Source organism: Rhododendron vialii, chromosome 2a (genome assembly GCF_030253575.1).
Source record: "Rhododendron vialii isolate Sample 1 chromosome 2a, ASM3025357v1".
NCBI classification, from domain to species: Eukaryota; Viridiplantae; Streptophyta; class Magnoliopsida; order Ericales; family Ericaceae; genus Rhododendron; species Rhododendron vialii.
Genome location: NC_080558.1, coordinates 591,902 through 613,994, shown reverse-complemented (window position 1 = coordinate 613,994; position 22,093 = coordinate 591,902). Strand labels below are relative to the sequence as shown.

General features: G+C 38.6%; 2 protein-coding genes across 2 annotated transcripts; one reads left to right on the top strand and one right to left on the bottom strand.

Annotated features, from left to right (window-relative positions):
• Positions 1-474: 474 nt before the first annotated feature.
• Positions 475-2,049, bottom strand: LOC131317641 (uncharacterized). The gene is made up of 2 exons (XM_058347180.1): positions 1,712-2,049; positions 475-713 (listed from the first exon to the last, which is right to left on the bottom strand). The coding sequence occupies exons 1-2, from the start codon at positions 2,030-2,032 to the stop codon at positions 669-671; spliced, it is 366 nt and encodes a 121-aa protein (XP_058203163.1). The 5' UTR covers positions 2,033-2,049; the 3' UTR covers positions 475-668.
• Positions 2,050-7,843: 5,794 nt separating this feature from the next.
• Positions 7,844-15,539, top strand: LOC131317640 (chaperone protein ClpB1-like). The gene is made up of 12 exons (XM_058347179.1): positions 7,844-7,971; positions 8,086-8,250; positions 8,664-8,887; positions 8,997-9,302; positions 9,486-9,835; positions 9,957-10,293; positions 10,460-10,660; positions 12,280-12,699; positions 12,794-13,152; positions 13,660-13,942; positions 14,868-15,062; positions 15,179-15,539. The coding sequence occupies exons 2-12, from the start codon at positions 8,100-8,102 to the stop codon at positions 15,293-15,295; spliced, it is 2,943 nt and encodes a 980-aa protein (XP_058203162.1). The 5' UTR covers positions 7,844-7,971; positions 8,086-8,099; the 3' UTR covers positions 15,296-15,539.
• The last annotated feature ends 6,554 nt before the right edge of the window (positions 15,540-22,093 follow it).

Here is a 22,093-nt window from a genome sequence, read left to right as displayed (position 1 = left end):
CAGTAAGTTTTTTGAGTAACTTGATCATGCCTTACTCGAACTAATAGTCAGTCACATTGGTAATCCATCCAAGAACAACAAAAGGAAAGGAATATCACTGTGGAAAGCAATAGTAGAGGAGGAGAAAACAAACCTGCTCAAATATCTAACTGGAAGTGGAAATAGTTTTTTATCGAGGAAATCTATACCTTGCAAAATGCAATTTCTTACAGCAAGGACATCAATCCTTGCAAAAAAACCAAGCCCTGTCCTCGCAAAAATGATATTTCGTTTTGTGATAGAAACTATCCTCGCGATAACATCTTGCTCAATGATCTTTTTTGTTTTTTTTTTGCTCCTTGTCTTGGGTTCTTAGATAAACAATGGTCAACTATATCATCATAAGGCAGAATTCACAAAACTAGCTAAAAGGTAAAAATAGTGCATTTACAATATCACACATTCATTACTGTTAAGACATGAACATGAACATGATATCAACTTGTGAGTATCAAAGAGCAAAACTGCAATCCAAGGACATAACATCTACTGGTAAGCTCCAAAAAACAAAAGGCAAAATGTAGCTTTGTCCTTCAAACTTAAACTTCTTCCATCTCCAGAAGTACTAAAAACAGAAGGTCAAAATTATGATTGTCCTACAAAACCTTATTCTTCTCTGATCTCTTACTTCATTGTATTCCGAACCACCAATATTTGTCAGAAAATTTAACAATCTGCGTAACAAAATGAAGAGATTTACAATATATTCAAATTATAAACACTATATACAGAAAATCTGCACATTAAAGAGTTAGGATAAACTAAACTTCATTATTTTCACCTTCACAATTCATTGAACGACATCATATGTTTTCTCAGCCAAAGAAGGATTGTATTAAGAACAGAATAGAGGGTAGATCGAGGGAAAGGACTGAAGAATCACAGCTAAATAAGTATATCCTAATTCCTAACTACGATAGCACATAGACCCCAAACATTCATGTACTCAACCAAGGCCACAATAATTATAAGCAATGTAATCCTAATATGTTAGCACACACGAGATTACGAATATGCTTCTCCCAAAACAAACTGAAAATGAGGATACCTCTAGAGATTTTTGGAAGACAGTAAAAACTCTAGCAGCTGTAGATACCCTCCATGATCCAGGAGTCTCCATTCAAGACAGCACCACAAGACAATAGCATCCAACTTATACCATAAGTAGAATTCAGTTCCAGCATCAGAAACACTTTTTAATTCAGGGTACAAATTATCAATAGCAAATTCAGACCACATGACTAACACAATTTACATCCCAATACATGATTCAGTCCAAAGACCATTCAACATCAAACTAAACAACTTTTTTTGCCACAGCAATATCATAATTTATTCGATACGACGCAGGGTAAAAGTTAGTGGAAATTTTCATAGACTAAGCCTGACCCCAAACCCCATTGCTCCAACAGACCAAGCATGATTAGCAACTACACAAAAAACACAGTAAATAGGACAAAGCCCCGTAGATTTAAGTATTTAACCATACGCATATACCGTTAGCAGAATCAGTTCCAGCAGTAGAAACAGTTCGGATTCAGAAGACATATTACCAACAGCTCGAACAAATATGTAATAACAAATAGTATATATATCGTCGCTACTTGTTTTTTTTGACAGCAAGTCTATAATCGTATGAATGGATAAAAGCGACGCATATATAACTCCTTACCAGCCATACTACTACATGTTGAACTGAAATAGCTCCTGTTCCTCTTCCTCTTCCTGTGCCTCGTCCCCGTCGTCCGAACTGGAATCGGAGTCCACTGTTGACGGACCAGCAGCACCGCCGGGGTCCACCACCACCCGAGACATTGAGTAGGCCTCCGAAATCGTCCATGGAGCTGATAACATCAGAGCAGCTTTCCTCGTAACACGATTTGTGCAGAAATGCAACTTGGGCGCAGCTGGGGTGATAGGGAGAATAGCATGCCTTGCAGAACCTGTAATAGGAACCCTTAGCCACTTCTTTTCGGCAGCATTTGCAACCCATCTCAAAGGGGAGTTCCTCCAGAGCCACAATTGGTTCTATTGTACGGAATTTTACCTTTCTATATTCCTATGTATCCAGCAAACTTCCATATCCACAAGACTCAATTCTCCCCACTCACAAATCTTCTTAAGTAAGTAGTCATATAACGACGGCGACAAGCAAAATCAAAATTACCATCTACGGGTCCATGTCGAATACGAGGTCAGTCTCCCGATCCTCCTCGGGTGCGTCGGCAGCTAGAGCCTCTGAACCGGAGCCGGAACTCGAACTCGAAGAGGTCGAATGACTCGAATAGTCAACCTCGCCATTCCTTCTCACCTTACCTTTGAGGTCGGCCATTGAAGAAAATTTGACTTCGCAACCTTCTCCGTAGCAGTTCTTAAACTCTATAACTTCCCATGCACAGGCCACGTGATACTCACCCCCACACGAATAACATTCCTTGTATGCAAAAACCTTGCTCATAGGTTTCACGCAGCAGTAGCATATGAGAAAATCCTCATCCTCATCCTCGTCCTCCTCCTCAGGATGCTCCTCCTCATCTCCTCCCTCAAACACTCGAGCATCAACAATGTTTGGATTGTTGGGGTGCTTAGTTAGATTTTGAAGTAAATTGGATAAGGGAGTGGAATTTATAAAGAAAGGAAGGGTGAGAGATGTTACAAGGACAAGTTGTGAAAGGCTTCAATTGGATTTTTCATTGTACCAAAATGAGTACAACAAAGCTCTATTTATAGAGCACTTCCACCAACATAGAATTCTCTAGAATTGTCTAGCTAGAGATAAGCACATGTGCATTACAAAGATCTCCTAACTTCTATATTTTTCTAGTTTTAACCCATGTGCTTAATTACATAACATCTTCCATGCTTCTTCTAGAATTATCTAGTCCTACCCATACAAATATCTTCTAGTGTAATTATTACTTCTACACACTTCTAATTATTTTAAACTTAGATATTTAAATACTCATTCTACATTATTCTAGAAGATTACAAATTACTTATTCTAACATGGATTAATTCTGAATTTTGTCACCGTCCTCGTCTTCAAATTGTCTATGGGACATCTGCGTCGAAACCCGGATAATTTCAATAACCTGTAACAACGGGAATGTACCGGATGATTGCATGGGTGATAAAGAGCAATTATTTGACCAGGTTTGTATACGGAATGGCAAATGCAGCACAAAGTATCATTGTCGGCCAAGAGTTGCTGGTCCATTTCAACAGAGCGAGAGACTGAGTGAAGCGAGGGAGAAAGAAGAAGAAGAAGAAGAAGAAGAAGAAGAGAGCGACAGAACAAAGGGGTTTTACGTTTGCGGGTTTCGGTTCTAGGGCTCAAAATGGCTCGAAGAAGAAGAAGAAGAAGAAGAAGAAGAGAGCGACAGAACAAAGGGTTTTACGTTTGCGGGTTTCGGTTCTAGGGCTCAAAATGGCTCTAGGGTTGCGCAAGGTCCGGATTAGATTGGATTTTTATAAATTCAATTAGTCAATTCTAATCAGTTAGTCACAGTTTTTTAAAAATAAAATTTGTGTTTGGACCAAAATCTCATGGTTCGGTCTTAACTTTGTCCACGAATTATATTGACCAAATGATTCATCCCGGACAACTTTCATCTCATTGACATAATTTTCAAAGACTATATATAACTATTTACTATGTGTTACTCATATATTATATTTTATATATTTTTAAATATCTCACGGTTCGATTTGGATAATTCACAGTTTTTAATTAAAAATCAAATCCTAATCTGTATTTTATGGTTTTTTCACTTTTGAATCCGTGTTTGGACCATTAATTCATAGACAAAATCCAAAAGGTACGGATCAGATCGGTTCGGACTGATTTTCATGGTTCACCGAATTTTTTGTGCAACCCTATATGGCTCCATTTGGCTTTTGGGTTTGCTCACTATTTCATCTTTTTTTAATATACGTGCTCAAATGGTTATGATCACCTGTGATGGCAAACCCTATATCCGACCTAAATCGCTCACCTGTGATCACGCTCAATGGATTGGGAGATGAACAACCGAATTGGCTGCTCGGCATCGCTGCCAAGCAGGGTGCTTGGCAGCATCCCGGGGAATGGGAGATGCTACCAAGCATCTGCATTTGGCAGCAATGCTGAGTGGCCTATTCGACCGTTCATCTTGGCACAAACTGCTCTATTCTAATCCGAGCTCATAAAAATCTAAACCGTTCGTTGCTCGGATTAAGATTCTTGCTATCAATTGCCAAGAAGAACGGCTAGATCACCCGCTTGGCACCGTTGCATGAGTGCTTGGTAGCATCCATAAGTCCGGATTGGGAGATGATGCTGAGCACCGCTGCCAAGTGGCCTATCTGGTCGTTCATCTTGGTATAGATGACTTGGATCTAATTTAAGTGCATAAAAATCTGAACTGTTCGTTACTTGAATTAAGATTTGAGCAGGCAATTGCCGAGATGAATGGTCGAATTAGCCGTTCAGCACTGTTGGCAAGTGGGTTGCTTGATAGCATCCTTGAGTCCATGGCCATTGTGGGTTTAAGATGATGAGGATAGGGTCACTAGGCACTATTTAGGGGTAAGCTAGAGATGTATGGGCCATGTATTGTTTGGTCTTTCAAGATTAGTCGACGTGTGTGTAAACTGTCCAAAACTTCGTTATAAAAAAACGATTATGCTATTGATAGTCTAATAGGTTGTCAATAAGGTAAGAAGGAAATAGGAATGACCATTTCGTCTGACCCTTCCTTATTCAATTCGATTCCTGTCACGAACGGATCGGTAATTTGCAGATTTGTTTGGGGATTGGATAGGGTATGGGAATTTTTTCTGTAAATTTTCGGGGATCGAGTAAGAGGCGGAGACAAACATATCCCAACGTTCCCCGTTTGCTCCCTACCTAGAACCGTCCCCGTTTCTTCGAAATATATGTACACCTTTTAGTACTCCGTAGTACTTATCTTTTCCTATGGTTACTTCTTATTTTCACTCCAAGTTTTCACTTTTCCAGCGCCGCACACACCTTTTGTGCTCTACTACTCTCTGTTGTTTTTTGACTCAGGACTGCTCTTTTGTTTGATTGCCTGTATTGAAACCAAATTTGTGCTCATTACACTTTAGCTATAAAAGTCCTTAAAGTTCTGCATCTTATTTTTAATTTTTTTTTATTAAAAGTTATTTTTTTACTCTTTGTTGTTTAGCAAATCTTTTTTTTTTTTTAAGTAATAATTTTAGATCCCTGAATCCAGCGTGGATCCCCGTTTTCTGATTAGGGCGGGGATGGAGGAAAAAACACATCCTCGTTGAGGATCGGGGAGGGGACTGAGATAGTATTCCCCGACCCCGATCTATCTCCATTGCCAACCTTAACAAAAAATGCAATTTTCGATTCACTTTTTACACTTTTAAAGGAACTTTATAAGATCGATCAATTAATTGTCACATCCCAAAACTTCCTCACGTATTCTATTTCCATTATAATTTCCCTTCTTTCATATTTACCCATCTTTATCCACGAACACCTATTGGGCGCCGTCACCTACCACCAAAGGTCCAAAGCCCACCATTCAATGCATTCACACTTCCGCATCGGAGTTCCACATCCGCCTCCCTCCCTCATTCCTTTAGCAGCAACCAAAACACATTTTTACCTTCCTTTCTTTTGGGTCCGGAAAGCTATATCGTTCTTCAAATTCAGATCCAGGGATCCTGCAGGGCACTCTGTGGGGCAAATCACAGTCGTCCAAACATGTTTTTAATGATTTGGATTTAAAATGAAATTTATCAGGGAAAAGTTTAACTCTTCCCCAGAAAATTTTCATTTAAATTTGGATTGTCCAAAACACATTTGGACGACTGTGATCTGCACTACAGGGTTTCCGAATCCTTCAAATACAGTGTGACCAACAATTTTGCCTTGTCAGTGTCTCTATAATTAAGTGCGTTTGAAATGGATTTCAAAATCCAGTAGGGCACCCGCGCTGTTTGTTGCTAAATCAACCCAATCTTTGGCAATACGATTATGTGTGGACGTGCCCGAAAAGAATATAATCTATTCTTTTTAGATTAACTCAAAAATAGCTAATTTAATCAAGCAATTGTGTTATCCGTTCAGTAATCTCAACAAAGAGGATTTTTTAAAAAGGTATCAACCAAAATTGAATCAACACACTTCTGATCAAAGAAACTAGAAAAGATGACTGAGTATAAGCAAGCTTGTTTTTAATCAAAAGCAAACTTATACACGATTATTCTTAAGATTTCAACAAGAGAAGAAACAAAACAATGTAAGATAACTTTAATTTAACCGAAAGTACACTTACATCCAAATAAAATCTTCAACTTGTAAGATAAGAAACTACAATTATTACTACAACTACTTGGAACTAATTTCTAAGTCCTAAACTACTTTCGATCTCCAAGCAACCATTTCTGTTTTGGATTGTTAGATGATGAATTTGTCAGAGATCCTTTCCTTTTTCTTCAATTCTTCTATTTATAGGCAGAAGGCTTGTCTTGTTATCCACGTTTGCTTTGGCGCCTAAAATTCTTGTTCAAATCTTCTTTGAAATGACTTGTTTTCCCTCCAATAGCGGTTATTGCTGCCTTCGAACTGTTAGTGGTCTTGGTCTTTCCATTAATTTCGCCACTTCCCATGTTTGTTAGTGTTGAATGTGGTTGAATATATGAAAGCATGATCTGCCTACTTCTGTGTAACACGAATAGGTGCTTCGAAAAGAGTTCCAATCGCAAAAATAATTGACTCTCCCTTGGTGGATGCCTCCAAACAACATCGTTGTTATTGTTCTTGAGAAACCAGTTACTTAAACATGGTTAATCTTGTGACATCTGTCATTAACTGCTTCGACTATTGTTTTGTGGCCAACATCTGTCATTAACTGCTTCGACTATTGTTTTGTGGCCAAACATGGCCGTTTCCAATCCAAACGATACCGTATTGTACGAAAATAATGTTATACGAGTATCCAATAGTCCTGATCCTATGCATGTTGGGAATGGTTATAACATGTTTTGATTGGTCTGTGCCATATTTAGTGCCACATGTAATTTTCTCATTGAATAGTATATTTTAGGATGTAAACAGCCGCGTGCACTACAGGGTTATAGTGCGGCCTTCTATTTTGGCACGGATGACTGGATATAATCCGAGCTCCTATTGATCTGAACCGTTCAGCGTTTGGATTAAAATACGTGTCATCCATCGCCGAAGTGGACGGTCAGATCGGTCGCATTACAAAATCCCGGAATCCGTTTGAAATTTGGCAAATGTTGAGGGGGGAGATCCTATTGAAAATTATAAACAACGTTAGGTACTTAATTGACATCTCAATAAGTTTAGATGCTTATAAAACATTTGGGTGATAATTTAGGGAGAATTCTGAGTTTCTCTCTTTATTTTTTCATTCTCAAATATTGGAAGGGCGTTTTTATTCGCAGCCCTTTATTTTCTCCCATAGCCCGTTAAAAATTTTCAATTATACTCGACAGTTAGTTACCGAAATTGAGATATATTTTCAGCATCCAATTACCAAAATATAATATTTTTTTCAACAGCTATTTATCGAAAATGTATGTTCGACAGTTGTTTACCGAAAGTTGAAGATATTTTCGACATGTAGTTATCGAAATATAATCTTGTTTTCAACATAATCTTATTTTCAACAGCTATTTACCGAAATGTTATGTATGATTTTCAACAACCATTTACCGAAATGTAATGGGCTATGGGAGAAAATAGAGGGCTGCGAATAGCAGCGCCCTATTGGAAACGGACCGTAAACTATAAATTGGGTTAGAAATCCGAGCGAGGGTAAAGAATCTATAAGAGAGGGAAACGATGGTGGTGTCTGGTGTGTGCCTGTTTCGCAAACACAAATTACGCTAGAGAATCGGCAAGCCCCAACGCAAACCCTAACTCTAGCGGTCGGTTTTCCTGGTTTTTTTTTTTTTCCTTCTTATGTTCCATTGCACGTAAAAATGAGTTGTCTCGAATCGTTTTTTTATCTGTGTTTTGATTTTGTTTTGAAATCCATATAGGTTTTCTTCGAAGAATGGAAGACGGTGCAATTAAGCCGAATTTGTTAAACGTCCGGAATAAGCTCGAGGATGGCGTGAAGGAAAAGTTGGAGAGGATTTACGGCGTTAGGATTACTCGCGATGCTCTGACCGTTTCATGTAACATCGCCAGGAGATGCTTTGATGGTTGGTTATTTTTGTTTGCTTTGCCTATTTTTATTTATTCTGTTTTGGTTTCTTTACTCATAAGTTGAGAAAAATTAGTTGTGCTTCCGCTTTTTTTTTTGTTTGTGCCTGTATAAGGGGAATCGAGTCAATGGATACTGATGTTGGATAAGTGACATAGAGAAACAATTTAAAGGAAAACTAATAAATCTTTGGGTTCTAACTTTTGGATTCTGTTTCTTGGTCTAACGAATGTTAATAGTAGTAATGACTGTTGTTCATGCTTAAGGTTCTTATTCCTTGTTTGTAGTCTCTTTGTTTTAGTCTGTAGTAATAGAGATCTTGTTCCAAAGTTTTGGATTCCGTTTCGTGGTCTTAACTAACTTAATGGTAGCAGCAAATTAATCGTCTTACGCCTAAAAAACTATATGTAGATGAAGGAAAAAGCCTGGAATCTCGGGAGGCATTGTTGCAAAGCAAGGCTGCTGATCTGCTAGAGAAAGCATGTGGCACATTGAGATTTCGACTTGATGCTGGTGAGGTTGATGAGGATGAGAAAAGTTTGGATGCTGATGAATACAAGCTGGTTCGCTCCTGCATTGAGATACACGAAATTTGGAAAGATAAGGATCCTGACCGCGAAGCTTGGCTCCATCATGTTACTATACACTGACTCCGTCACTTTCACTTAAAAATAGATTTATCTCACTTTTGTTTACGGCAGTAGGGTTTAATTGATTGGGTGGATAAACTTGTTGCTTCATCAGCTACATCAGGAGCTCAGAGATTCTATGGATAAGTGGGACCGTTACTTTAACAAATGGAAGCCTTTTCCAAAGAAGCAGCACAAGCGGAGCCCTGAAATACTGGTAAAGGAAGCTCAACTGTTGCAAGGGTTGCTCCAAGAGCTCCTTTCTTGTTTGCCAAATAATGGTTCATTGCATTCTTCAATCCGTACCGATTGGTGGAACGAAATGGTTAGGCAGCTTGATGTTCTTGTTACCCTCAACTCCGATGGTTTTGACAAAAAGTTTCAGCAGTTTGTTACGGTTGGGCCGAAGCTCATTGCAAAGGTGCATATTTTTATCGGTATCCCCTATGGAGTTTTTGACTTGGATTTCTCTCACATGCTAGGCCAGGCCTGGATTATGCGTTTTGTAGCTTCCTTTACTTCTTTAATTTCAGGTAGTTGAGCTGGAAAATCCAGTGCTTTCAGAACACAAATAATGTATTCGCCCTTTCCTCCATGCGTGCAGGTGGCTAGCTCCGAGACTGGTTTTCCAGCATCTTGGCTCCTTCACTCCTCCCTGAAGCCGCCCGTGGACGACCTTGTGACACGGCTATCTAGGAGGCAATTTGGAAAACGATTCCCTATTCTCACTATTTCCCGTGCCTTGTCAAGAGCTGAGTGCCCAAGTCCACTGGGATGTGTGACTAGGCCCATCGGATCATTCCTCTTCCTCTGTGGCCAGTGTCATGATGGGCCAGAGCTTGCAGAAGCTCTTACCGAAGAGCTATTCAAGGGCAAAGGGTCGTTGATCCACTTTGACTTGTCCAAATATACTGAACCAGATTCTGTCTCTCGCTTCCTTGGTGTCCCAACAAGGTAATGGATCTGGCAAAGGTAATGGATCTGGCAAATTGGCCTATGTTTCCTCCCCCTTATCTCTGCTAGTGGTTTGTTTCTGATTACGATCCTCTATTTTGCTGTACCTTGTCTCGTGCAGCCAAGGAGAGCTTGGTTCTTCGGGGGAACTCACAGATGCTTTGGAGAAGAACCCATTTAGTATTGTCTTGTTCAGCAATATTGATGCTGCCTCTGTTTCTGTCGTTGACATGGTGACTGAAATCTCAAGGTGTGGCAGGCTAACCAACAGCCAGGGAAAAACCATAGACTTTACAAAGACTCTGATTATTATGACTTCAACTATCGGAGTTGATAAAGAAGTATCATTTGGATGTGACTGTTTCCGGATGGTTGAAGAATGCCCCATTAAGGAACTTTTGAATCTGCACCCAGAGGAAAGCAAGCATAGATGCAGCACATTTTCTCGCCTCAAAGAGGTTAATGGGAAGAATTTAGTGTTATTCATCTATTGTCTCTTATCTTTCCAATTTTTTTCATTTTAACGTTTTGAATATATTGGTTAGTAAACAATTTATGTTCCGATAAGTACTAATGGGTGACCAAACCGTACATGCTGATTTTTTTGTACTTAATTTCGTGCAGGTGCAAAAGCAATTTGGACATAAGTTGTTTGAACAACTGGATGATATCGTTGTTTTCTCAAGCCTTGGTTTCCAGAATGCTAAGGCCATTGCAAGGCTGCAGCTGAGGGAGATTGCCAGTTTGATGACTCCAAAAGGTCTTATTATATACCCGTCAGAAGCTTTATTAACAGAGATATTGTGGATGGCTTTTTGGTGGCAGGTGAGTTTGTTTTCTGTTATGAATGGCTCTTTACAAGTTCTATGATGAATCACATTAATGGATTGGATTATCTTCTTATTTCAAAAGTGAGGGGAGGTACCATTGGTCAAACCCACAAAGTGGAATAGGACACCACAAAGGTTTTACCACTACTCTAGTGATTTATTTCCTGCTTATCATCTTGGCTAGAAAATGAAAGTCGCTCCCGCCCCCTGCGCATTTAGTTGATCAGAAAGTGTTGTTCGAAAACCAGCTTAGGTGGACATGTTTTCTGAGTGTGTGCGGGAGAAATAATGACTGGAGTTAAGAAATCTAGACTAACATCCGTTGATAGTGATTGAAATTAATAGCTGAGGATATCAGTGAATATATGGGATTCAATCAGTGAATATATGGGTCTCTTGTGGAGGAATCTATCGTTGTAATTGTTGCGTTTTATTTATTGTATCTATACTTAACTTTGAGATGGTTCCGGTTTATGATGTCAACAGGACCATGAAAGAAATCATTGGTTCATGGATAGCATGGCCTATTGGATTTGTTGACCTGGCAACTTATTTCCCCGTCATTCGTGTTGAAAACTGAGATGAAATACCAATGCTGGAGTTCTAGCAGTCTAATCAGTGGCGGAGCCACTCAATAACTGAAAGTGAAACGATTATAAAATGGTGAATGGTTGGTCATAATTCATAAAAAAAAGTTGTTAGTAGATAGGCATGTGGACCTTCAAATGCTAATTTAGTTTTACATGTATCTACAACGTTGTGTTTTCAAGGGTCTGTACTTCGACAAGAGGAGTCCAAAGCTATTTTCCATCTAAACATTGTTGTGATCCTGTCATTGGTGAGCTGTATTTTCCCGCTCAACAAAAAATTAAACGAAGTTGGTTCGCTACTAGAAAGTTGGTAACTGTTACCAACTTTTATGGTGGCTACTTTACCATTGACACTAAAAAAGGAAATTAGTGGGGGTAAAAGCAGTACTCTGCAGTAGTTAGTGGTTGCTGGATGTTCTACATCCTAGAGATTATAAAGCTACTCTAAAACTCCTGATGCTTTTAGTTAATGGAATAACCTAAATATCATATTTCAGCTCCAAGTTTGAATTGGATTTAGTGGTAAAACTTTGGCAATGATTCGTATCTTGGATCATCTCTAAAGGCCTACATTTGAAATGTGTTGAGCCTTAATCAGCTCATTCACAGACAATCAAAAAACACCTATAATGGTAAATGATAATTCGGTCTTGTCATTGATGAGTGAATTGTGAACCCCAAATCATTGGACATGTGCGGCTGTTTTTGTATTTCAGCATAACCTTAATGGATTAGAAACTGTTGTTCAGTTTTTGGCTGTGGATAATGTGTACTACTAAATGAGCAAGTGTATAGCACTACGAATCCCATTATAGTTTGATTGATATAGCTGTTTCAAGATCTGGCAATCTTCTAATAGTTGGATTTTGTATGTCATCTTATTTTCTTAGTCTTCCCATTCCTCGTCTTTGTTTCTGTTTTTTTTTTTAACTCACATCAATCCAAATAACAGTCACACTTATTCTCGTTGTACAATGTTTATTTTCACAACATCTGTGGTGGATGGTTGCTTTTGTTGTAATAGGGAGGTGAAAAGCTTGTAAAAGTTTGGCTAGAGGAGAATTTGGTCCCTGTGCTGCAATTGATGTGTAAAAAGGGTGAGATTAAAGATAATTATATCATCTACATTGACACCCTGGTGGGAACACAAGAGTTGTCATATAGATTGGTGAAGCTTGAAGATTTTTTTGAAGAGGAGGCTTTGAAGCAGGTTAAAAAAAAATCAGCTGAATTGAAAGTCTTGTGCAGGAAACAGAAAGCAAGAATCAATAGGATTTATTGGTTGAACAGAAAGCTTTACGGCGTTTACGCATTAAATCCTACCACAAGTGTAGATACTGGAACTGATTTCAAATTTGTTGATGGAACTATTCAAGAGTTGGTTGATATCATTAAACTCATGATCAACGAAACTGATGCGAATATTGTGGGTGATAAAGAAAAGGTGAAAACTATCTTTCATTTGCGAAACCTTCGTGCATGTGCATTTGTGGATCTTCTTGTCTACAACCCTTTGCTTACCATTGAGCTTTTCATAGGTTGTGCAAAGAGGCATGAAAGAGGAGGTGGACCTTGGTTTGGGAGATGGTGGTAGCAAAAGGGCTAAGAAGGGGGTGGAGTCTCTTAAAGCACAATTGCACAATGGATTGTGGGGACAAGCAACTAATATCGTCGCAAAGGCTGCAAAGATGATTATGGATGCACCACACTATCCGCCTTCCCTTCCAGTTGCGGCATTCCTCTTCTTGGGTCTCACTACTTCTAGTAAAGAAAAAATTATTGGGGATCTTGCTGAGAATTTCGTTGCAGATGATGGGACAAAGCTGCTGTTCACAATTGACTTGTCAGAATATACGGACTTGAATTCACTTTCACGGTTGACAGATGCACTTTCTGGGTCTCTTACTGTACCTTTGATGTTTCTGTCTCCATTTTTACTGCTCACCTTTTCCATAGGGAATTGATTTTGCCACTCCCTTTTTGTTAATGTCACTCCCCTTCTCTCACAAAACAAATCATCTTATATAGACACAAAGGGGAGTGGCATTAACAAAAAGGGGTGTGGCAAAATCACTCCCCTCTCCTTATTGTATTACGGAACCCTGTGAATTTAGGTAGTGTTTGGTTCATTTGAAAGATTTTGGGTAGGTATGGGATGACCATTCCTTGTTTTTCCTATGGAATGGCTATTTAGTAAATTGGTCAATGACTTATTATTTGAACCTACATCCTGTCATTCTTTCTTTCTGCGGCAATAAGTCAGAATGAGCTTTCCAATGCAATGACCATCCCATTCTAGCTTCAATATGGTCAACCAAACACTGCCTTGGTCAATGAAGCTTGTTTGCTTTGCTGACTTTTTTTCTTTATGGTGGCTGTTAAACCATCAATTTATGGATTTTAGGTTCACTGTCCGTGAATATTGTAAGGGAGAGCAGTTTCCAGGGAGTGTCAGAATGAGGCCGTGCAGCATTCTTTTTCTTGACCAGGTTGAGAAGGCGCATATGTCTGTATTCACTGCTCTACTCTCTGTGCTTGATCGTAGCATGTTTATTGACCACCGAGGGAGGACTGTTGGCTTTAGGGATACCATTGTCATCATAAGCTCTGATGCAGGGAACAAGGGAATTTTTTCTCGCCTTGTTGGTAATGCTTCTCAAAACATTCTGGACAGTGACACCAAGCAGGTAATATTAACCTGTTGTGTTTGTTGTGAGTTTTCTGATAGTAATAGACTGTGCCAATCTGTTTGGCACTGCCTATGGCTTGTGAGGACATCGTGTGGAAGGTGACATTGACAGGGATGAACTGCTTCTGGCATAAGGGCTAAAAACAACTTTAAAAAGCTGGGAAGAACTGGTATCTTAGAAGCTCCAAATATGTGGGTGGACTGTACTTATTTCAGCTTAGGAATGCAATAGGTTCGGTTTGGGACGTGTTGGCCCTCTTTTAAAACTTGCCTAGTAGGAAAACCTTGTTTGCAGGTAAGAATAAGTAACTCCAACTTCATGGAGCTATTGATGCGTTATTTGAAGCCAACGTAAGGTAGAAAAACTTTAAGAGCACTTCTGTCTTCTGTAGTGTCCTTTTGATGTGGCATTTCCTTGCTTTATTGGTGAAGGGAAAAGGTGTAAAGGTGATTTTTGATTGGTATGAATTAAGGTTGTTGCATCTTTCATTCCTGCTGCAACCTCTCACCCGATTCTTTGAACTAATACCAAAGGGCAGGGTGAAGATAGTGACCTTTTTAACGCCCCATATCCATTGTATGTTTGTCTCGTAGTACGCACATTGTTCTATGTTTTATGCATGGTGTATTTTTCCTTCTTCCTCCAGCTGTTTTTATTCACCGTGTCTATTGCACTAAGTATCGTTGCCTGTGGTACTTTCTCTAAAATTTCTAAATATTGTTGTATCTGTAATAACTCTAATTATGGGCTATTTGAGAGTGATCGTTGTGGTATTTGTTGAATGTTGCTTCCTTTTCTGGTGGGGGATGTGTGCAGAGGAAACAAATGCTGGGCTTTTGACTAACCTTAGGACACCAGAAAAATGTTCTTATGTTTTTCCGTTGTTGATTGACAGATTTTTTTATTTTTTCCAACTTGATAGGAAGTAAAGGGTTTCAGGTTCGAGTTGCTGAATCGAGTGGGTGAGATGGTGTTTTTAGATCCTTTCGCTTCTCATGATGATCAACTGAGGAAGTTTGCTACGCTGTCAATGTTATCTGGCCCTCATTTGAAAGGGAGGTCACCCAGTGGTTTTTCCAGGACCTTCTTTTCCTTGTTCAAACCTGCTAATGATCTTGTGGGTATCCTTTATGTTTTGTTTTTGTTTTTTATTTAAGTGTCAATCTACCTGTTTTAATGAATTTATTCCCACTTTTAATAGTGAAGTTTGTCATTGGATATCGTTTGGTGTAGGACGGTGATTCAGTTGAGGATCCACCAGAAGAATACAAGTCAGAGGACATTGTAATCAGGGATTTATCAAAAAAGCTCAATGTATATGATGGAAGTAGTCGTATCCTTGTGCAGTGACCTATCCATACTAAAAAACTGTTAAATTGCTAAAATACAATCCTAGTGGTCTGGTTTTTGTATGATTTCCTATTTCGTTTGTGGAAGTTTACTGATGAACTTCAAGCTGTATGTAGAGTCGGCTGAACTATTTTGAAGTGGTTTTTTTTGACATATTATTATATACTTGATGCTAAGGTTGTGAGGAATCCTTTTAAACTGCATTTACTAGTTTTACGTGGAAGTGGAATGCTCATTTATTGAAGATTCTCGAGGTTAAATGGACTGCTTATTGACTAGGGGAAAGTAAATGCTTATTTGTTTCTGGAAATAGGAAGTGGAACCTCTAATTTACAGCGTGCTAAGCAGTGACAGAGCAACATGGGAAGCAGTAGTACTTTTGCTTGGTCAATTGTGTCCATTGTTGTATGAGGCCTTGAACACCTTCATTTCGTTGCCCATTTGCTTCGTCAATCATAATATTTGGCTTATCAACTCTTGGTTCCCGCCCACTACGGAATGTAAAGCTGTAGCTATGAATCCCAATTAGGATCATCACCACAAGGTGTTCTTGGAATTAACCATTGCCTGGCCCTGGAGGAGGACAAGCCTTAGCCATAGCCCCACTAAGGTGGGATTCGGACCTAGACAGAGCATCTGGTTCAAGACACTACTACAGGCAAGCGGGATTCGAACGCAAGACCATGGGGGGAGAGAATTTCACCCCAGTTAATATAAATGGATTTAATCGATTCAGTTTTTCTATGTTCAAAAAGTCGTTAGTCGGGCGGCCGGCCACCTTCGAGCGATTAACCGAATTAATCGACAATTAATCGGTACATATTAATTAGTAATCGGCGATTAACCGTTAGTCAGACTTAATTGGATAGCCCTCGCCAACGAGCCGATTAATTCCTTATTTTATTTAGAACACTACCGTGTATACGGACATACATGATAGCAATTGAACTCCTTGTTCAACTCACAACGCCCTACAGATATTGGAAGTTAGGATCACAGAAAATCGCTAGCAAACAGAAATAGTACGTAACGAATAAGAAAAGAAAGAACACAAGATATACATGGCAAAACATCAAGATATACATGGGAAAACATCAAGGCGAGGATAAAACACGGGAGCCACACCGGTCCACTATGAAATTGAATCAGGAGTACAAGTCTTCTCGCAATCTCTCTGAGACCTGCGTTTTCTCTCGCCTCTCTCTGTTTTTTTTCTCTAAAAACAAGTTAACTTAATTACATACAACTGTAGGGGTCCTATTTGAAATATCATTTCCGCTGGAGTTCGGCAGTTAGGGGTGCAAGGACTCCGCCCCACACCTCGGGCTAAAACACTGTTGAAGGTTATCTGCACCCCTAACAATACAACCACAGATATAAAAGAAGCCAAAGCACAAGCACTATATTTTTTATCTGTTACGACTCACACTACACCACTATTTGTAGAGTCACCGCACTTATATCGGAACCGAAACTAAAGTCACTCCACGTAAAAATGGTGTTAGAAGTATATTTAATCCCAATAAAGAACTATGGGCACTCAAACTGAGGCTTTGTCCAACTAGGTCCTGATTCTAGACCACCACTAAATCAACTCCTCATTTGTCCTTTTAGCTTCCTTTTTCAGTTTTCAAAATTACCACAGCAACAAAACGAATGCAGTAATGCAAATTGAGGGGAGGAAAAAGGGCAAAATAATGGTTACGAATAATGCTTTGGTTTGAAAGTGTGTTTTGAAATGCGAGTTCAATGCAGTGGTCCTTTTATTGTCTGGACTCTGGGGTCTCAAATGCAGAACAAAATGGTCTGATGAGCAGTCCTTTTCGCTCACTTTTTTTTTTTTTTCACGGCCTTTTCGCTCCCTTGTCCCCCATTATATGTCTGGCAAAATCTCACCCATTTGGGATTTATATCTTGAATTTTTTCGTGCCTCTAGATTTTAAAGCCAAAGTTCATGTCCATTTTATTTTGTTTGGATGACGAGAAATCATAGTCGGATTCCATATACCGACGTTAGGAGTCTGAGCTCCTCTAATGGGGACACCGTACCAATTTGGGAGGGTGAATCCTTAAAATTTGAAAGTTTTGATAGTGCAGATATCCCCCGCTCGCCCCTTCATATATCAATCGTGAAAATTTCTTGAATGCATACAAGGCCACTTTTGACCGACTCTGCATCATGTAATCCATATACCTAGTGGTAATGATGACAGAGGAACGGATGAACTCAGGCTACTGTCCTACCCAAGTTTCAAATTTTCCTTATAGTTATAGTTGTATTTTGTAAAAAGTTTAAATTTATATTGGTTCGTCCACCCGACGTTTTCTTCTGAATTCCAACACCCGCCATCGATCCAAATTCTATTACAAATGAATTTAACATTATGAAGGATCATCGAAGACAAAATTGGATTATGTAACACTAGCTTCTACTATTGTTTTTCTTTTAGAGTAGAGATATGTATATTCGCAACATTGTATCTATATAATATGGAACAACGGTTTTTGAATTCTCCATATTTTGGACCATCGAATTTGTACATATTTTTTCTATAGCTGAGATTTACGGGCAGTAAGACTATAAATATACTTGAAAATAATGAATATTTGGAAGAAAGATGAAAGAAAAACTTCCTAATCTTATTCTGATTCTTTATTTTCGAATTTTCCTTACTTTCCTAACAATTATCAGTAAAAAACGATTACTGTGATTTAGGGCTGTCTCTCTCTCCCTCACACGTTAATTCCAAAACAGATTCTAATTTTGAATCCAAAACTATTTTCTCTCTCACACATACGTTTAGCTAAGGGTCATCATTGGGCCGGGCCAGCCCGCCAAGTCGCTGTCCAAGCCCGCCCACAGGCCGGGCCAACCGGGTTTTTTCTTTTTGGCGGGCCGGGTTACCCACCATAAATTGAAGCCCAAGCCCGGTCCACGGGCTAGCCCAACTGGCGGGCCAAAAGCCGGGCCGGCTTAAAATTCCTTAGGCAAAACTAAACCAAGGGAAAAAAGAAAGGGTTTTGTGGGATTTTGGGCTAATAGGCAGGCCCATTGGCGGGCTTTTGGGCGGGTACCACCGGCGGGCTGCCGGGCAGGCTCACGGGCCGGGCCGAGTAAAAGCCCGACGGGCTGGGTGGGCCGATCGCGGGCATTCGGGCTAAATGATGACCCTTACGTTTAGCGCGCTCTGTGTGTGTGTGTGTGTGTGTGGGCCCTGTCATTTTTTGAAATGTATTCAGATTGCTAAATGTTTAGTTAATTGGTTGAGTGATTGAGGGGAAAAAACTGATTAATTATATATTTGGTTATTTGATTTATTGTAATATATTTGTGGCAATAAATGTATTGATTTTGTTGCATCTTGATTCTAAATCATAGTTTATCTTCGCCTTCATTGGGTTGAAAGTTAAAAGCCAACGAAAATATACATGTGATTGTGTTTCTGCATTGGAATTAATTTTCTTACTTAACTTTTTTCTATTGTACATAACGTAAGGGTTCTGCATTGGAATTAATTTTCTTACTTAACTTAGAGCCCGTTCCAGAACACCTTCTTAAAAAATAAGTACTTATTTTCATATTTTCAAATTAAAAAATAATGTAAATAAAAAAATAATTTTTAAATTTTTTTTGTACCGTATAAAAGATCTCATCAAGATCTTTCAAACAAGATTCATATTGCATATTTTTAAATTTTATTAAACTCGTTATTTTTGAGCTTGAAATTGCCTTCTTAAAAAATAAATACTTAAAATCCGTTCCGAAATGGAGCCTTAATTTTCTAGTGTACATAACGTAAAGATGTAGAGTCCATTCATACTTAACATAAGACAAATTGTTGCAATGGATGCTTACTTTGATCCAATGGTTGAGGCTCATTCTCCTCCTTTTAGTAAAGTACTCATTTTTTTTGCTCATATTATACAATTGCCATGTGAGTTTATTTACTCCTAACAATAGACATTAATGTTTCTGTGATTTTTTAAACAAAAATGATACTCACACAACAATCCAAACGCAACATCTCACATACATGTGAGCTCCACACACATTGCTATGTGTGGACCCCCACATGTATGTGAGAGGTTGTATGAGTTGTTGTGTTTGGATTATTTTGTGAGTAGCATTGTCCTTTTTTAAAAGAAAAGAGAGGGAAGATTACCAAAACTTTCCAAATTATGTGCTAATTTGAAGAATATATATAGGGGAGTATTCCCGGGACACACACACACACACAAAAAAATGACACTCCACCTCAACCATTGAAGCTAATGACTGAGATTAGAAGTTCACAAAAAATTACTATTGGCCTCAAAGAATTACTCCTAGTCACAAAGAATTACTTCTGTATGCGATGAATTAATCTTGGCCGTAAAGAATTACATTTGTTCGCAATGAATTACTTGTGGCTGAAAATTACTTTTGACTGTATCAAATTGCACTTGGCCGCATTGAATTACACTTGAATGCTACAAAATGCACTTGGCCACATCGAATTCCTCCTGGCCGCACAAAATTACTCTCGGCCGCTACAAACTGCACTTGGCCGCATCGAATTGCACTTGGCCGCATCGAATTGCTTTTAGCCGCTACAAATTGCTCTTGGCCGCATTGAATTGCTTTTGGCTGCATCGAGTTGCTCTTGGCCGCATCAAATTACTTTATGGTCTCGCAATTCTTTGCGGCCAAGTACAATTCGATGCGGTCAAGAGTAATTCTTGGCGGTCAAGAGTAATTCTTGGCGGCCAAGAGTAATTCTTCACAGCCGGGAATAATTCTTTGTAGCCAAGAGTAATTCTTCGAGGCCAGGAGTAATTATTCGCGGCCATAAATTATTCTTTGCGGCCAATAGTAATTTTTCGCGTCAGATTCTTTTTCTTTTTAATTAATAGGTAAAAGAACAAAATTGTTATTCAATACAATTTAAGCTGTTGGTTTAGATGATTTAGAGTTTCATGATCTATCTGGGATTGAAGATTGCAAAATTTTTGTGGAGCCTTTTGGGTAAACAGAGTTTCAAACTATACTCCTTACTTGGTTATATGTAATTTTGGAGCTATTTTGTTTTTCTATTTTTCTAGGTCAGTTAAGGAAATAAGCACGATAGGGGTGTCACTTTTGAGTAAGTGGATGTTCAAAAAATTGAATTCGAGTTGGAATCCGTATAATTATACATTCTTAATATCTCTGATGTTATCTCTGAGTGCAACTAACGGAATTAAACAGATTTGGTAACATTTGTTGTGTTAGACTATTTTATGAACTTGGTTAGATGGACCACGTTTGAAACTTATTTTGAAAATGAAAATTTTCGAGAAGTAGATTTTGTTGGGAAAAAGAATTTTTTTCTAATTCACAGTTATTTGCAATGCTCCTCTCGCACGAGATCAAACCATACGCATATCCGGAACTCACCTCATATGTGATGACGTTAAAAAGAACCGTTGTATCCACAAAAAACCCTTCAAAAAAGTGAGATTTGATACTTTATTTAAACTATATTTAAAAAGCATTGGGCAATTACTAGTCAATATATGTTTTTTGGGAGCATCTTAATTTGGAATGCGTATTGGCAAAATTGATATTGTCTTCCATATCTAAGAAATAAGTGTATAATATTTTTTGAAACGAATGTATAATATTTGGCCACCCGTCACTAAATATTTGTGCGTCCGGCTCTACTTAATGGTGCCTATAAACCATTGGTATCGAGTTAGTCATTCAAGACATTCCCATAAAAAAACAACAACAACAACAAAATCTATGTAGTCCCAAATCATTGTGGGTATGTGCGGTGGAAGATTGGAGACACGATTAATTCTAATGACAATCTTAGATAAATAAAATAAAATAAAATAATTTCCAATGACAATAATCTGAAAAAACTGGTCTCTATCTCCTAGTGAATTGGATAGGTGTCCTCCTCCTAATGATTTTCAATTTTTCTGACATGTCCTCATATTTTATGCTTGATCGATCTTTGCACCACGTGCAAATACACGTACAGTCCCCACAACCAGCTCGATCGGTCTTCTATCACTCAGCTTTCGTATTTCCAAATGTAATTAAGATCCTTAGAAATATTCTTCTTTGCATGTTACTACTTGTTCTTTGTCTCATGCACACATGCTTAGATATGGTGGGCAAACAAATGCATGTACGTAATTCATGTGATTTGCTTTAGGACGAGATAAGTAATTAAGAAGATAACCTTGAAAAATCTCTCATCTTTTTTGTTGTACGTGGTTTTTGAGTGAGCTACTTGTGTAATCCTATACCACTCAGGCTCAGCTAGCCAACCAATGTGATCCATCCTCATACTCGGCTGCTTTCTTTTCTTTCTATTTTCTTGATAACTTGTACCCATTCTGAGAGAATAGATGTTCTTTCACACACAAAAAAAAAAAAACTAGTAATACGTACGAAAAATCTATTTCATACCCACAACACGTATGGATCCCACAAAATTTTTTTGAAAGATAAAACCCGCTGCACCTATAATGAATATGCAGGGGCGGACGTATAGAGGGGTGGGTGTAGCATATGCCACTCCCCAATTCCAAAAATTAAATCTTTTTACATGCACCAATGAAATTCGGTATTCGAACAACTTGGGTTTTTGCACAAACAATGAAAAAATAAAAAGGTTCGGATCATATAAATAATACCTCAATGACTTTCATATAAAGATCACGAGATAGTTAAATCAAGATTTTGTATTTTTAACAAAGAAATTAATAAAACTCAACACAAAACTTGATTTTATGGTAGACTTCTGATCTCTCGTATTTTTACGA